At 42.5% G+C, this 16,988-nt stretch overlaps 1 protein-coding gene across 4 annotated transcripts in view; it reads left to right on the forward strand.

Annotated features, from left to right (window-relative positions):
- UBR3 (ubiquitin protein ligase E3 component n-recognin 3) overlaps positions 1-16,988 on the forward strand; it is a 169,130-nt gene that overhangs the window by 13,083 nt on the left and 139,059 nt on the right. For all 4 annotated transcript variants that reach the window (XM_069982888.1, XM_069982887.1, XM_069982889.1 and 1 more), the window contains exons 2-4: positions 5,260-5,399; positions 12,834-12,986; positions 15,998-16,138. In XM_069982888.1, coding sequence (XP_069838989.1) covers positions 5,260-5,399; positions 12,834-12,986; positions 15,998-16,138 — 434 coding nt within the window. The remainder of the gene's footprint in view (positions 1-5,259; positions 5,400-12,833; positions 12,987-15,997; positions 16,139-16,988) is intronic.

Here is a 16,988-nt window from a genome sequence, read left to right on the forward strand (position 1 = left end):
TCCACAAATATACTGCAGAGTATAGACATCCTGTGGCTGACCACAACTGTACCAGACTACCCCCATACAGAATACATGAAGAAATAAATTTAGACTAAAATAATCAGGTTGCTGCTTAAATTTATTTAACTAAATTAAATCCAGTTAAAAAAAAAATACAAATCTAGAAATTTGCAAATGATATCTGGTTGCTTTGAGCAGGCACCTAATGGTGAGATTTATCTGGCAGATTTTTGAAACCAAAGCCAGGAATGGATTTAAAAAGAGAAGAAATCTCAGGCTTTCCTTTATGACCTTTACTCTGTTTATAGACTGCTTCTGGCTTTGGCTTCAAATATCTGCCAGATAAATCTCTGTGTATACGCACCATAACTTTTCATAACTTTGGGAGGAATTAATGGTGGTGTGCCATTCCCACCTGACTAGTGTGTTCTTCCTACAGGTGGGCGACTAGTCACTGGCTCAGTGCAGCATGTAGGCAGCTGCCCACAGACATGCAGGTTCGGCCCTTGGTAGTTTCCACAGGTTTGTCAGTCCAGTGTAAAACATTTTCTCGCTCCCTGTATGATAAAATGAACACTTTATTTTCCTAATAGGAATACACATTGCAGTTCACGTTTTTCTACCTGCACATTTCATATGCACTGGAATAGGTCACGTATTCTTGCATGTATGACACGGCCCAAAATACATCATAAAATTCAAGGCTACCCTCATTTGGGAGGATTTTTCCACTACTGAATAAATACACCATGTGAACATACCCTTATTATAATAGGGATCTCAGTTGTCTAATTGTAATTACTATTTTTTATTTTTCAAATTTTATTTGGGATGTGCTTGTTTTTTTTTTTTATTAAGTCCTGTAGCAGGGATGGGAAACCTGATGCTCTCCAGCTGCTGCAAAACTACAACTCCCATCATGCCTGGATAAAAGTTCAGCGTTGGTTGTCCATTCATGATGGGAATTGTAGTTTTGCAACAGCTGGATAGCCTCAGGTTCCTTATCCCTGCCCTATGTAAAAGCTTATTAAAAAAAAAAAACATACCCCAGCATGGTGCATTTTGACACAAAACCTTTTTTAGATTCCGCTATAGACTTTAATGTAACATCTGGCCCCAGTAAATTGGCCAAAAGCATGGCAAATTTTGGCAAATCTTGTGCCAAATGCTCCTGCCGTTTTATACAGCCAGTTGCTCTGATCATTGTTGCTGCAAATTATTGGCATTCCATAACCTGCTACTCCGCAGTGTCTGTCTCTGCAGTCACATTGCGGTCATTGTTTGGTAATATGTCGCAATGTCACCAAAAGGGGTATTCGCACATATTCTTTGGTCTCATCTTGTCTGCTTTGGTCACTTGGTAGTGTAGTCACACGTCCTGTTAAAGGAGAGTGTGATGGCTTCTGCCCTTATGGACTAACCCTTATCTGCTGATCCTATCCAGGGATGTATTAACCCCTTTGAGGACCAGGCCCAAAATGACCCAGTGGACCGTGCAAATTTTGATCTTATTGTTTCTCCTCCCCTTCTAAGAGCTCTAGCACTTTCAGTTTTCTATCTACAGGGCCATGTAAGTGCTTGTTTTTTACAGAAATAGTTGTTCTGTGTAATGGCGCCTTTCATTTTACTATAACATGTATGATGGAATTATTGTTTATGAATAGAAATGAGCGAACCGGGTTCGAGTCGATCTGAACCCGATTGTTCGGTATTTGATTAGCTGGGGCTGCTGAACTTGGATAAAGCTCTAAGGTTGTCTGGAAAACATGGATACAGCCAATGACTATATCCACGATTTCCACATAGCGTTAGGGCTTTATCCAAGTTCAGCAGCTACCGCTAATCAAATGTCGAAAGTTCGGGTTCGGATCGACTCGAGCATGCTCCAGGTTCGCTCATCTCTATTTATGAAGATATAAATTGGTGAAATCGTAAAAAAGAATGCAAAATGGTAACTTTTGGGGGGGGTTCCTGTGTCTATGTAATGCACTATATGGTAAAAGCGACTTGATACTGCTATTCTATAGGTCAGCCCGAACACAACCATATGCAGGTTTACACAGATTCTCTAATGTTACATATATATATATTTTTTTAATGAAATCCTTTTTTTTGCAACTAATTATTAATAAAATGGGCCTATTGTGACGCTTATAACAGTTTTTTTCACCTACGGGGCTGTATGGGGTGTCATTTTTTCCACCATGATCTCTAGTTTTTATTAATACAATATTTGTGAAGATCGGACGTTTTGATCACTTTTTTAAAAAAATTGTTTTTATATATAACGTAACATAAAATTGGTAATCCGCGCACTTTTTCCCCTCTTTTCGTGTACGCCGTTCGCAATGACGCTTGTTATATTTTAATAGATCGGACAATTACGCACGTTACGGTAAATTATATGTTTGTTTATTTATTTCTATATGTTTTATTTAAATAATGGGAAAGGGGGGTGATTTTAAACTTTTATTGGGGGAGGGGTTTTGGGGTAGTGTAATAGTGATTTTTCCCTTCCCCCCCCCCCCCCCCCCCCCCCCCCCACACACACACACACATTTGAAATCCCTTTGAGGGACTTTTACATACACTTGTGTGATTACACACACTGATCATTACTATGCCATAGGCATAGCATTGATCAGTGTGATAGGTAATCTGCTCATTGAGCCTGCCTGTGCAGGCTCAGTGAACAGATCGCCGATCGGACCGCACGGAGGCAGGTGAGAGACCTTTGGCAGTCCGTTTTAACGATCGGGACCCGACCCGATCAGTATGTGACAGGGGACACCCTGCACACACTGCAGCGCGTTGCTGCAACCTGTCATTAACGGTGAGGTGCTCCGGAGCGCGCTTCATAGCAGGAGAAACACCCAGGACGTACAGTTACGCCCTGGGTCGTCTGGTGTCAGACTTCCATGGAGTACCTGTACATCCAGGGTCGTCTAGGGGTTAATGTGTCACTGTCGTTTAAATTTTTTTTTTAAAGAAATAGTACAGGCGATTTTAAGAAACGTTGTAATTGGATTTATTAGCCGAAAAATGCATTTTTATCATGGAAAAGTTTTGAAGCTCTCCCCCCTGTCTTCATGGTTCTCTTATGGAGAGGGGAGTGGTGGAGGGAGATGAGGCACCAAAACAGGGCAACAAAGAGTTAATTTACAGCTACATCACCGGGCTATCTCCTCTGAAATCAGCACTGACCTCTCTGACCTCTGAATACCAGCTTTTACCCAGCTCCCTCTGTGTAATCCTTTGTTTTCTGCTCTCTGCTGTTGACTAATCTCCCTCCTTCCTCCTCCCCCCCTCCCCTTTCCATAGGTTACACAGGGCTCGACTGATGTAAAAGAGTCGAGATTTGCTGATAATGAGAAGTGAATGAGAGAGAGGAGGGGGGAGGGACCTGGGGAAAGGCTTTTTGAATGCAGATAATGGCATATTTGCCTAATAAACCCAATTACAAAGTTTCTTAAAATCACCTGGACTATTGATTTCTGCAAAAAATAAAATAAAAATGACATTGACATTTAGTAGGGTATGGACATGTATATGCTGTTTTCAGGTAGCCTATTCTTGGCTATGTTAGAACCCGGTTAATTTTTTTTCTTTAAAAAACACCAGAAACGTGTCCCCTACCATCACCGTGTATCATGTAATCATGGTGTTTGTTGCTCAGAGTCCAGCACTTACACAGTCAATGCCAGGATGACACCAGGGACGCAGTAGTGTCTGGAAGCTGCGGGGCAAACACATTCGCCTGTCTGTCTACAACACCCGTGTAAACCACCTCATTTTCATATTCTTCTTCAAGTAAAAAAAAAAATAATCTTGTGTTGTCATAGTGACAGTGGGAAAGAAGCCATGTAAAAGATTACCTTTCACTCATCCTTAATAGCGGGTTTACTACGCTGGCACCGAGCCGCCAATCACCATTGAGGTATCTATCAAGATGTTGCGGGTATGTGGAGCAGAAAGACAGTCATTACATTTGGGTGGCTGCCAGCTCCTCAGACACTGGGAGGGAAGGGCGCAGATCTCCTCCACATCACAATGAGGATTAGGACTGTATTTTAGAGTGATTTATATGTAGTAAATACAGTGGTGGTTGGAGGAATAAAGGAGTAGAGAACAGAGATTGTGCGCTTTATCTACCACCATGTAATCCGGATGTAGTGTTCTCTATGGCAGTCTAGATTCTGTTACCAGAAAAACACCCAGGCCCTGTTATAGATATGCTTGTGGAATAGTCTGTGGATAAAGGGGTTATGTATAAAACTCACAGGCCAGAGGTAGGAAACCTTGGCTTTCCAGCTGTTGCAAAACTACATCTCCCATCATCCCTGGACAGCCAAAGCTTTGGCATGATGGGAGTTATAGTTTTGCAACAGCTGGAGAGCCAAGGCTCCCTACCCCTGTGATAGGCCATTAATATTAGCCTGGCGGAGGTCAGACTGGTGCTTATACTTTCATTGATTTACTATTAGCAGCAATGGTGCAAAGTACTGCAGAATTGTCTCATTTAAGTGATTGGGGAAACGTAGTGTCCAACATCTGAGTGGTGGTGTGTGGGATCACCACCGATCCAATATGGATCATTGTTATAGAGCTATATAAGCCCTTTTTATAAGGTCTGTTCACATTGTGCAAAAATACAGTCATACATTGGGAGGACGTCCACTTCAATGGAGAGCCCTGACATATTCCACTATATAAGCATGTGGCATATACATGCTGAATTTATATGTAGCCCAAGGTAACGTACCTAAGAAAAATTGTGACCTCTTCCATGGTCTGCCACAATATGGAGCTGTTCTCCCATAGAAGCATTTGCTGTAGAGGTTAACGTGGTATACAATAAATGATCCATGCAGTTCTAGGGACTCTATACTGTTTAGGCTCTGCATATGAGGCATGTGAAGCAATGTAGATATTATATGAGTTACATGGCAGACTGGAATGAATGTTTTAAATAATATCCTCCATAATTTGAATTTTATCATTTGATAAAAATATACTACAAAAAGGCAAAGAATATTGGGGACGGGGCATGTAACATCCTAGAAATTAAACATTTTGCTAAAATTACACCTGCCCCTGTCTGGATGTCTCTTTTGGTGTTCGCACAGGTTCTTCTGTATAAAGTGCCAATTCACATGGCTTGTCACTCACTGAACCAAAGTTGTCTTTGCCGGTTCTGTACAAGGGTGTTGATGTCCTTTTTTTACTTTTACAATTATGTATTCTTTTCTGTTACAGATTTTGCAAAAGACACAGAGTGAAGTCGAGCTCATGTGTTCCCACTGTGCCCCACGATCTGCTGGTGATGTCAGAGCTGGTTATCCCACGCTTCATCTTCTATCTTATACAGTATCTGAGAGATGGTTACAGCGAGCCAGGTAGGCACAATACTGTACGCAATAGTCGCCTGCTGCTAACAACATCGTTCCTGACAACAGAAGGACGGACGCTTTAGGTCAGCACTAAATGACAATGGCCATAGGCCATTGGTTGTGCAAGACATTTCTTTTCTATCCTTGTTTTACTCAACAGAAATGAATGGGAAAAGGCAGGACTGATTGGTTGATACATGAAATTTTGGATAGGAAGGCCCAAAAAAAAATAAATTAAATTTTTTTTGTAGTACCACCATATAGTTCATTATTAGAGATGAGCGAACCTTGAGCATGCTCGAGTCCATCCGAACCCGAACTTTCGGCATTTGAGTAGCGGTGGCTGCTGAAGTTGGATAAAGCCCTAAGGCTATGTGGAAATCATGGATATAGTCATTGGCTGTATCCATGTTTTCCAGACAACCTTAGAGCTTTATCCAAGTTCTGCAGCCACAGCTAATAAAATGTCAATCGTTCGGGTTCGGATGGACTCGAACCCGAACCCGGCTTGCTCATCTCTATTCATTATATTTGTTTGCGTTGTTCTTAAAAGGGTTTTTTTTTTAATGGGGTTTGTTACTACTCTGGACAGTTCCTGTCACAGACAGAGGTGGCAGCAGAGAGCACTGTGTCAGTCTGGAAAGAATTCTGCACTTCCTATAGGACATACAGCAGCTGATAAGTACTGGAGGACTTGCGTTTTTCAAATAGAAGTAATTTACAAATCTGTATAACTTTCTGACACCAAATGATATAAAAACTATATATATTTTTTTCCTTCAGAGTACCCTTTAAAGTGATAGCTGTAATACAGTGTATTACTTTGGCAGTTGACATAATGTGATGGGTAAAATAAGTAGCACTGCAGAAGGTCTCAGTGTAGTTCTGGTTTCAATTAAGCATTTAGTGTAAAATAACAAAACTTCTGATATGTCATAGAGACATATCAAAAGTTTTTATTGGTCAGGGCCTGCGTTTAGTGTTTAGCCCCCAAGCAAGGCGCTATACAAATAAATATTATTATTATTAGCCCCCGGCCAATCAATAGAATGAGCTGAAATAATTCTGCACTTAGCACCCTCTCTTCTGACCCTCTGTCACCTGACCAAGGCAGCCTCATAATGTAAATTCATAGGAATGACTTGCCCAGGTAGATCTAGAAAAGGGAGAGGAGCACTCAGCTGTGGGCTTCTCTGTACTTGTTCTAAGGCCTAGTTTACATATAAAAGACGCATCCGTTTCCGTTTTTTTTGTAAAAAAAAACTGACTGCAAGTGATATCATAACTGATGGCAAAAAGGTCATCAGTTGTCATCAGGTTTTATATCATTTTTTTATGAAAAACAATCAGTTGCCATCAGTTAATATCAGTTGCGATCAGTTTATTCCTTTAGTTGTCATCCGTTTTTTCAAATACAGTATATAGGGGGCCATCTATATAGGGGAAGCACCAGAACAGGAGATAAAATATCGTGGACAACTTTTACATTGGAGTCCTCTAGAGCGGGGTAGGAAACCTTGGCTCTCCAGCTGTTGCAAAACTACAAACTCCCATCATGCCTGGATATCCCAGACATGATGAGAGTTGTAGTTGTGCAACAGCTGGAGAGGCAAGGCTCCTACCCCTGTCCTAAATGGTGCTGCACTGTATAGAGGAGCCAGGGGTCACAAGAGTTTAATGTCAGGACAGGGACTTCTCTATGGAGAGCCGGAGGATGCATAATGCATGCGTCTGCACACTGCATGCCTCTGGCGCCCCATAGACTTTAGTGGATGCGGTGCCGGATAGCTGACCTGGCCGTACGTCAGAACGCTGCGTTCTGCCGTACGGCCAGTCCGGCGGCATCAGTTGTACAACGGATCATCTGAACTGTCCCATTAAAAACAATGGGATCAGTTCAGAGATGCGTTTCCCTCCGGTGCTTCTCTCTTGCAACGGAGGGAAACGCCGCCGGACTTATGTAAACTAGGCCTAATAATTGAAAGTAAAAACTTTTGACATTTCCATGGGAGTTGAGTTCCCACTGATATTGTTGTGCTATACTAAGGATAGACCATCAGTTTTAGGATACGTTCACACTTACCGGATTCGCAGCTGATTTTCTGCTGCGGATCTGCAGCGGATCCACAGCAGATTTCATTGAAATAACTGAACACAGCATCAAATCTGCACCATCAAATCAGCTGCGGATCCTGTAGGTGTGAACGCACCCTTAAAGTCCTGTAAAAACTCCTAGGGTACGGTCACATGTACAGAGTTCGCAGTGGATTTCATGCTGTGAGTTTCGCTTTGTATTCCTGCCAGCATGTAGCCACTGCCACTTAAATAATTGTCTGCTCGTCTTTTAAAGGGGTGATTCACTAAAAAAAAAAAAAAAATCTTTTAAATCAACTAGTAGTAGAGAGTGCCAGAGATTTGTAATTTTCTTCTGTTAAAAAAAATCCTAAGTCTTCCAGTACTTCTCAGTTGCCGTATGGCCTGCAGGAAGTGGTGTATTCTCTTCTGCCTGGAGAGCAGGAGAGGTTCTCTATGGGGATTTGCTGCTGCTCTGGACAGTTCCTGACATGGACAAAGGTGGCAGGAAAGAGCACTGTCAGACTAGTGAGAATACACTACTTCCTGCAGGACGTACAGCAGCTGATAAGTACTGGAACACTTGAAATTTTTTTTTATAGAAGTAAATAACAAATCTCTGGCACTTTCTGGCACCAGTTGATTTAAAAAAAATATTTTTGAACAACCCCTTTAAACAAGATAATCCTTTACCTGCCCGCACTCCTGCCTGTGTGTCCGGTTCCAGGATCACTGCCAGCCTGCTCAGCCAATCAGTGCATTGTCCCGCTGCAGCCACTGACTGGGAGCCGGAGAAGCAGATGGGAGCACAGGCAGGTAAAGTATTATCTTGTTTAAAACCCAGCAGCCAATTATTTAAGTGTTGGTGGGTACATTCTTGTAGCGGAATGAAAATCTGCCGCAAAAATGCAAAGCAATAGGCAATAACAGTGCTGAGTATCGCAACGTGAAATCCCCTGTGAACCATGTACCTGTGACCGTATCCTAAAGGTAACTATCACTAAAAGCTAAATACTTTGAACATGTGAATAGAATTGGTGGAGGCCCCATTGGTTGCTTGAATGAAGAGGCTGAATTTCCTGGATCAGGGCTTTGTCTTTGCGTTTTTGTGCTTATAAAAGCTGAGAAAGGGGAACAAAGATTTGCAAAAAGTCTCAGGTATTCATACGTATCCTTAGGGTACAAACACACACACCGTATATGCAGCAGATACGCAGCAGATCTGCAGCAGATTTGATGGTGCAGATTTGATGCTGTGTTCAGTTATTTAGATCTAATCTGCTGCGTATTTGCTGCGTATCGCAGCAGTAAATACGCTGCGTAAACTGTGTGTGTGTTTGTACCCTTACAGCGTTTTTATAGCCAACTTTTGTCTTCACCATCTATATCTGTGGTACAGTTAGGATGGTTTATTTGAGAAGACAAGTCCCATAATAATAATGATTTGGAGGGTATGAGATTCTATGGAAGGGGCTGTGTTGGGCCAGCTGACTTGTCTGTGCTTCCGCTAACATGTTGCATGTGGGAGTGACTGCAGATTGCAGGGATCTGGGCTCAAGTTGCCCAACACTTGTCCTCTTGTGTGTTTGCAGTCAGCCCAATGCTCATTCGCACACTTAGCTTCTGTATATTAGAAGTCTTCTCTGTCATTTAGCTTCTTTTCAAGGAAACAGTTGGAAGTCCATATTTTTGAATGGAACTACTTAGCTTATTTTTCTCTTGCGTATCGATGGAGTTAAGAGACTTTTTTTTTCTCCTGTTGCCATCTATGGTACAGAATAAACATGTATGAATCAGTATAAAGGAGGTGTTGGGTTTATGAGGGTTCTCCATTTTGGGAAATCTATTTTCATACACCTTATTGGGCATTTCTGGAGTAATTGGGGCTATTTTATGGGATGCTTACCTTTTAGCTGCAGTGGAGAGTAGGACTTGTCGTGTCCTGCATAAGGACTTATTCCCACGTTCCATGAAACACGAGACATACGGATGGGTAAGAAATGTAGTGCACTCTTTCCCCGCTTGGCATCGTGTATCAGTATGATGCCGGGAGTGTGAAAAGTGTTTGAGGGTAGCTTCACACGTACAGGATCCACAGCAGATCTGCAGCAGATTTTATGCTGTGTTCAGTTATTTAGATGGAGTCTGCTGCAGATCTGCAGATCCGGTACGTGTGAACGTACCCTGAATCTTTGTAATGAAGCAGTCAGGCTTAATGGCAGGTGGGGAAAGAGTCTTTTACAGGGCTTTACTCCACCATGGGTTCCGTGTTTTACGGAATATGGGAATAAGGGCCCTATTCCACCGGACGATTATCGTTCAGATTATCGTTAAATCGTTCGAATCTAGACGATAAGCGTTCGGTTGAAATGCAGTTAACGATTAACGACCGAACGAGAAATCGTTGATCGCTTTATAAGACCTGGACCTATTTTTATCGTTGCTCGTTCGCAAAACGTTCGCAAATCGTTCGCATTGAATAAGACATCGTTCGGTCGTTCGCAATAGATACGAACGCAATAGCGAAGAAATACGGAAGAAGAAACGATCGCAATTACGATCATAAGTAACGATTATCGTTCCATGGAAATGAGTGAACGTTTTCAGGTCTTTCGCAATAGCGGTCGTTTGAGATCGTTAATCGTTAACGATTATGCTAACGATAATCGTCCGGTGGAATAGGGCCCTTAGTCCTTACACTGAAAAACCATGAATTGGAATGGGCCCTCTGCAATGCTCAAAGTGACTCTGTACCCACAATCTGGCCCCCCCCCCCCCCCCCAAACCGCTTGTACCTTCGGATAGCTGCTTTTAATCCAAGATCTGTCCTGGGGTCCGTTGGGCAGGTGATGCAGTTATTGTCCTTAAAAACAACTTTTAGGGTATATTCACACGAACAGACTCGCAGCGAGTCCGGCAGGTCCTGGCAGTTCCCACACACTATATACTCGCTGCGGTCGTTCAGACGTTCAGTCCGTTCGTGTGAATATACCCTTAAACTGGCATATATATACCCTTAAACATGTCCTCTCCCGCCCGGCCAATCAGTGTGTTGCCCAGCCGCAGCCACTGATTGGCCGGACGGGAGAGCAGGACGCCGGACCCGTGCAGCGAGGACAGGTAATGTTTTCTTACAGCGGGGGAGCCGGGCGGGAGCAGAAGGGGTTAAGGGCGGCAGAATTACATACTCGCTGCGGTATATAGTGTGTGGGAACTGCCAGGACCTGCCGGACTCGCAGCAAGAATCTCGCTGCGAGTCCGTTTGTGTGAATATACCCTTAGGGTACAAACACACACGGCTTATACGCTGCATATTTACTGCTGCGATACGCAGCAGATACCCAGCAGATTAGATCTAAATAACTGAACACAGTATCAAATCTGCTGCGTATCTGCTGTGTGTGTTTGTACCCTTAAACTGGCAGCCCTGAGCCCAGCTGCCAGGGCTTAGATTGTGTATGCATTAGGCTGACACAACCACTCCGTCCCTCCTCCCCACCCTCTTCATCATTAGAATTGCCCCAGGCAGATGTCTTGTATTCATCAGCTGTGTCAGCACGGCACATGGGCTGGATCGTTAAGACACCTGTGCAAATGTTCAGAAAAGAGTTCCAGTGGCATTCCTAATGATGAAGAGGAGGGACGGAGGGGTGGTGCAAGCCTAATGCTTACACAATCTAAGCCCCGGCCTTTGGGCACGGGGCTGCAAATTTAAAAGTTGTTTTTTAGGACAATAACTGCATCGCCTGTGGAACGGACCCCAGGACAGATCTTGGATTAACAGCAGCTATCTGATGATACAAGCGGTTTGGGGGGGGGGGTCAGATTGTGGGTACAGAGTCGCTTTAATTTTGCTTATGGTGACACTGCAAGGAAATTGCTTGCTTACTGCACGTTTTCCTGTGGATTACAGCAAACCAATGAGGAACAACACAATGGGGGTGATTTATCAAAGGGTGTAAAATATACACTGGTATAAACTGCCCACAGCAACCAATCATAGCTCAACTTTCATTTTACCAGAGCTGAAAGCTGAGCTGTTATTGGCTGCTCTGGGCAGTATACACCAGTCTTAATTTTACAGTTAATTGTGTCTTAATTGTCATCAGCTTGGTTCAACAATTGACTGGATTGCAGCGGTGTTAAACTTGCCCTTTATTGCAAAACTAAAATTCCTATCATTCCTGGAACAGCCAAAGATTTAACTTTTGGCTGCTCATGCATAATGGAAATTGTAGTTTTGTAACAGCTGGAGGGCCACAGGTTTGACACATGTGTCTTAGGGCCCTATATATGGAGCGATAATCTGCGGATTCGGCCAGTATTGCTTCTTGTAATAAAGACAGCGATCATCGGCTGATGGTGTCTTTTGGTCCTGACCTAAAATCATTGGCCGCTGACTGCGCTTCCCTACGTGTAGTAGCAATGCACGGCTGATGAATCTGTAAAGAAAATAATAAAGTATGTACATATACCTGGACCAATCAGTATTTTTGATGTCTATGTGACAACCCTTCCTTTCTACTCACAGGCAGCCTTGGGGGCTCTGTTTGTGACCATTGATTGATCCCATTGACCCTCTGAAGGCAGTGAATGTGTAATGCACAGATGAGATGGCTCCTCCAGATCTTTGTAGTAGTTCTTCTCTCCGGCTGACACAGCACCCCCTGCTGCAGCATCGTATTCAGATATAAGGAGCATTTCTCTAACGTCTTTACCTTTCAACTTGGGAGCCATCCTCAGCTACAGCAGGATATATTGTATATGTAGTAGTTAGCTAATGGTTGCTGTAAGTGTTTGTTAGATGGTAAATTAATATTATTGGCATTGCTACCATTTGAGTAAAAGCAATATAAAAAGCCTTACTATATGTCTAATTGTGACGCTGCTTACATTTCTAGGCTATTTCCAAACCATTGAAGTCTATTTTCTCGGTATGCCACCTGACAATTTCCCCGATTGTAGCAGCCGGTTGCTAGGTTGCATGTTGGCGATTTAATTATGGAGTTCTGAGAATACTTCAACATGAAATGTAAAATGGATTTCTTTATGTTCTTTAGTGTCTGGGGGCTAGAAAGGAGGAAGGTAGCATAAAAGTGTCTGGGATTGCATTAACTGTAATCATGGTTTTCTGATAGAAGTATGCAACATGTCCTGAATACCACTTGGGTTTCATCCCTCATAAAGTCCCATTCACTACTGAGCAACATGTGGCCGCCTCAGTAAGTTGCTGGTGGCAAACTGCTGAGAAGGAGGTAGCTCTGCACCTCATTGTTGTCATCCAAAATTCAGTCTACTTTCTGGGATATACTATACAGTAGGGAAAAAAAGAAATTATATATATAATTAACTTTTTTTGTTCCTTAGATGCCTCGCCTGAAAAAGATATCCAGAAAACTCTCCAGGCCCTGGATCCACAGATAACATTCCTGGAGGATTTAACCAAGATGGGAGGAGCAATGCGAACAGTCCTCACCCTGGTTCTCACCAATCAGCAATACTACAAGGACCTTAGCTGTGGTAAGTTCTGTTATTTATCGACATTTAAATCTATATTTAGTTGTTGCATTGTTCATTCCTGGTGCAATTTTAACTTTTTTTTTTTATTTTTTTTTATTTAAATGGACAATGTCACGAGAACTAACTTTTGACATGTCATCAGACATGAAGGAAAAATTGGCAGCACCTCTATGCCTCTGTTCACACTGCAGGTTGCACGCTGTATGTGGCTTAAGTACAGACAAAAAAACAAAGTGAAACAGCAACCTACAGGTGTAAGTGCTTACTGTACATACTCCCCCCAGTGTACACATAATAAAAATCTATCTGTAGATATAAAAAAAATTAGGATTTTAGCAAACTATTTGATCAAACAGAGTGCACCATGTTATCAGACATGTCAAAAGTTATTGATCAGCGTGGGTCTCACTGCTGACACCCGCTCTGATCAAGAGCTACAGTCGAAAGGTTGTGGCAGCGTGCGCCACTCCTTGGCCGTCGTCCCAAACTGGGAAAATTTCCCATAGACTTCTATGGGAAATTTTGACAGACTTGTGCTGTTGGCAGCGGACTGCATTGCGCTGCCACACCTTTTTCATTGGCTGTATTGCTTGATCAGAGCGGGTGTCAGCAGTGAGACCTGCTATGTCCAATAAGTTATTTTTTGTGACAGGTACACTTTAACAGCTAGACACACCTAACACTCCTCACATCAACTATTATACTTTTTCTAGTCACATTAGAAATTTTAGTATATTTGCCTGATGTTTGCTACCCAATTAATGAAAGTTAGACAAACTTTATTAAAGTGTTTGACAAATCTTTATTTAAGTGTTGTATTGCCCCCCAAAAGTTATACAAATCACCAATAGACACTTATTACAGGAAGTGCTTTTTCCCTGCACTTACTACTGCATCAAGGCTTCACTTCCTGGATAACCTGGTGATGTCACTTCCTGGATAACATGGTGATGTCACGACCCAACTCCTAGAGCTGTGCAGGCTGTGGCTGCTGGAGAGGATGATGGCAGGGGGACACTGAGGGACACAGGGCACTGGAGGGACACTGAGCATCCCCCTGCCATCATCCTCTCCAGCAGCCACAGCCTGCACAGCTCTAGGAGTTGGGTGGTGACATCACCATGTTATCCAGGAAGTGACATCACCATGTTATCCAGGAAGTGACATCACCATGTTATCCAGGAAGTGACATCACCATGTTATCCAGGAAGTGACATCACCATGTTATCCAGGAAGTGAAGCCTTGATGCAGTAGTAAGTGCAGGGAAAAAAGCACTTTATAAGCATTTCCCATAATAAGTGTATATTGGTGATTTGTATAACTTTTGGGGGGCAATACAATACTTTAATAAATTTTTTTGATGGACTTCTGCTTTATTACTTTGGCCCATATATGCGCTGGTGCAAACCTGCCCACAGCAGCCAATCAGAGCTACTTGTTTATTTTACGCCCCGCATCATTATTGTTCCACAGTTCTGGCACATTCTCAGTGTAGCCTAGCTGTCTCTGTTCTGAGGCATCTCTTGTACCTGGCAATAGTAGTAGTGTTCCTGCACTCTAGGATGTCTGCTGTAATATAAGTACTACTACAGTGTTAACTTTGGGACCTAAAGAGAATAAAATATAATGTATTGCGATTTGAAAAGAAAGGGAGAAAAAAAAATCATCTCAAAATAGAACAATAAAACCCAGAGTGAGGAACATGTATTCTATCCACAAGCTGCTAATGATGACAAGGTGCGAACGGGAGCCTTATCATTACTCTTCAGACAACATGTAGCGAATGCAAGACACTCGTCTCGCTTATTCCTGTGGGGGGACTGAATTACAGCAGTATCATGTGCATGTGATCCAGCTCTCCGCTCCCAGAGGTTTATATTGTAGTGGTTGGTTAGATCTCTGGTCCTCTACTGTTCTCATGCTACAAGTCCCAGCAGCTCTGGTTTGTTTTTGCAGGTCTGATTCTCAGTAGAAATGTAGTGGAAAGCTATGTATATTCCTTTAACCCCTATACACCATGCTAGTCACTGGACGCTAGCGGGTAGCAGGGGAAACTAAAACCTCTTCTGTTGCTTTTTTTAATTTATTTATTATTATTTTTTTCTGGCTTTGGATAAAAAATCTTAACAATGCACTGTGTGAAATCATCCCAGAAAACTATAATTTCTAATTCCCCTTAGTTTAACCTGCATGAACGTGACATATACCTGTATTTTCTGGGCCTCAGTAGTTTGTTGTGGTCCTCTTAACTCCATACTGTGTATTTATCTCTTAAATATTCTTTTCAGAGATCTTTTACGTGGTTGTGAGTCACGTCTCTGTGGGCACATGTGCGCTGAAGACAGATTGCTGTTGTAACGCAAATCATAGTGCCAAAAATCTGGCATAAGTCCTGTGTGCACTGTGTAGGAGGCTGGCTGAAACTCTTCATCTTTCTTTGTGCACCAAATGACTGCATTTTCATTGTTGGTACAGGGAGAATGATGCAGCCTTATCCTTAAAGGGGCTGATAGGTTCCCTTTAGGGTACGTTCACACGGAACCGCAGCAGATTTCATTTAAATAACTGAACACAGCATCAAATCTGCACCATCAAATCTGCTGCGGATCCTGTAGGTGTGAACGTGTAAGAATTTTCCATACATAATAAAAATATTTAATTTGTAAATCCTGTTCAGCGTCAGACTAACCCCCACAAGTAAAATAAAGTGTGCTGGGATCGCGCCTTCTCAGAGATCACTGTTCACTGATAAAACAGGCTATATAAATAATAAAGAACATCGTTCTTTAAAGGGAAGTACTGGTCTGATGCCAGCCCCGATGCCATTTGCATAGATGTAAAGGTAATCCTAATGTGGGGATGAGATGAGAGAATTAGAGGTGGAGATAACAGCGCTCTGTACAGCTATGCTGAATAATGTGGCACTATATACAAATGGTAATTGATTTAGCCTTGCTTCCCATATAGAAATGAAAAGATTTACCTTAAGTAAATTGTATGTTTACTCTAGGTTCTGCAGAGAATGCATGTGTGAAGTCTCATGAGAAGTACCTTACTGCCCTAAAGGGGTCTGGCTTGGCCTTTCCTGAAGAGAAACAAGCAAGTGGGAGCCAAGAACAGGCACTGGGTACAAGTGCATTACCAGTGCAAGGTTTGTCAAATACTTTTTCTTTTCCTTCCTTTAGTGCATACTAATTGTTAGCATATGCGTTGTGTGTGCCAGATAGTTGCTCACATGTCTACACAGTCTATATAGTATATCAAGAAAAACCCCCAAGTGATAGCTGGTGAAAGCTGTTTGCAGCAAAAGTTGCCCACACACCTTACACTAAAGTTGTCCAAAGCGCTGACTGTGTAAAAGGTGTATAGTGGTTTCCTGACTCCACCAACAGATCATGTCGGAGGGTGTTTCTGCTGCCTGATGCTTTTGTTCTGGGCACAACAACAATCCACTGTCCAAGCAGTCCACTGGGGCTTACCCATCCTTATAGAGAACTCAGGAACGTTCGGCTGAGCTGAGCATTCACGTGTATGGGTGTTCCTCCTGCAAATTTATACATTGAAAAGTGGGTGTTGCCCTTTGCCAATCCATAGTGTGTGTGTGTGTGTGTGTTAGTATATACACACACAGGCTGATGATAAGGCTGCATTCACACAAGCCTTGAAGATGCATTCCGGATTTTTTTTTTAATTTGTCCCCCTGCTGCGTGCTGGCCTGTATACTCACCAGCGATGATCGGTGTCAGTGAATAATACATTGCTCCTTTCAATGTAATGGAACTGATATGTGGCGCTGTTTCTGGACAAAAAACCTTGTCTGTTGTTGTAATCCTGGATAACCCCTTTAATGGTATCAAACCAACAAAATCCAAAAAAGTGTAAATAAAAATAAAGTGTGAAGCGAAGAAAAGTCATTATAGATATTAATAAGACTAGAACATCTTTAGATGCGGACAACTCTGGTGGAATTCAGCGCCATGATGAACACTAGAGCCATGAAG

This window comes from Dendropsophus ebraccatus, chromosome 9, assembly GCF_027789765.1.
Source record: "Dendropsophus ebraccatus isolate aDenEbr1 chromosome 9, aDenEbr1.pat, whole genome shotgun sequence".
NCBI lineage: Eukaryota > Metazoa > Chordata > Amphibia > Anura > Hylidae > Dendropsophus > Dendropsophus ebraccatus.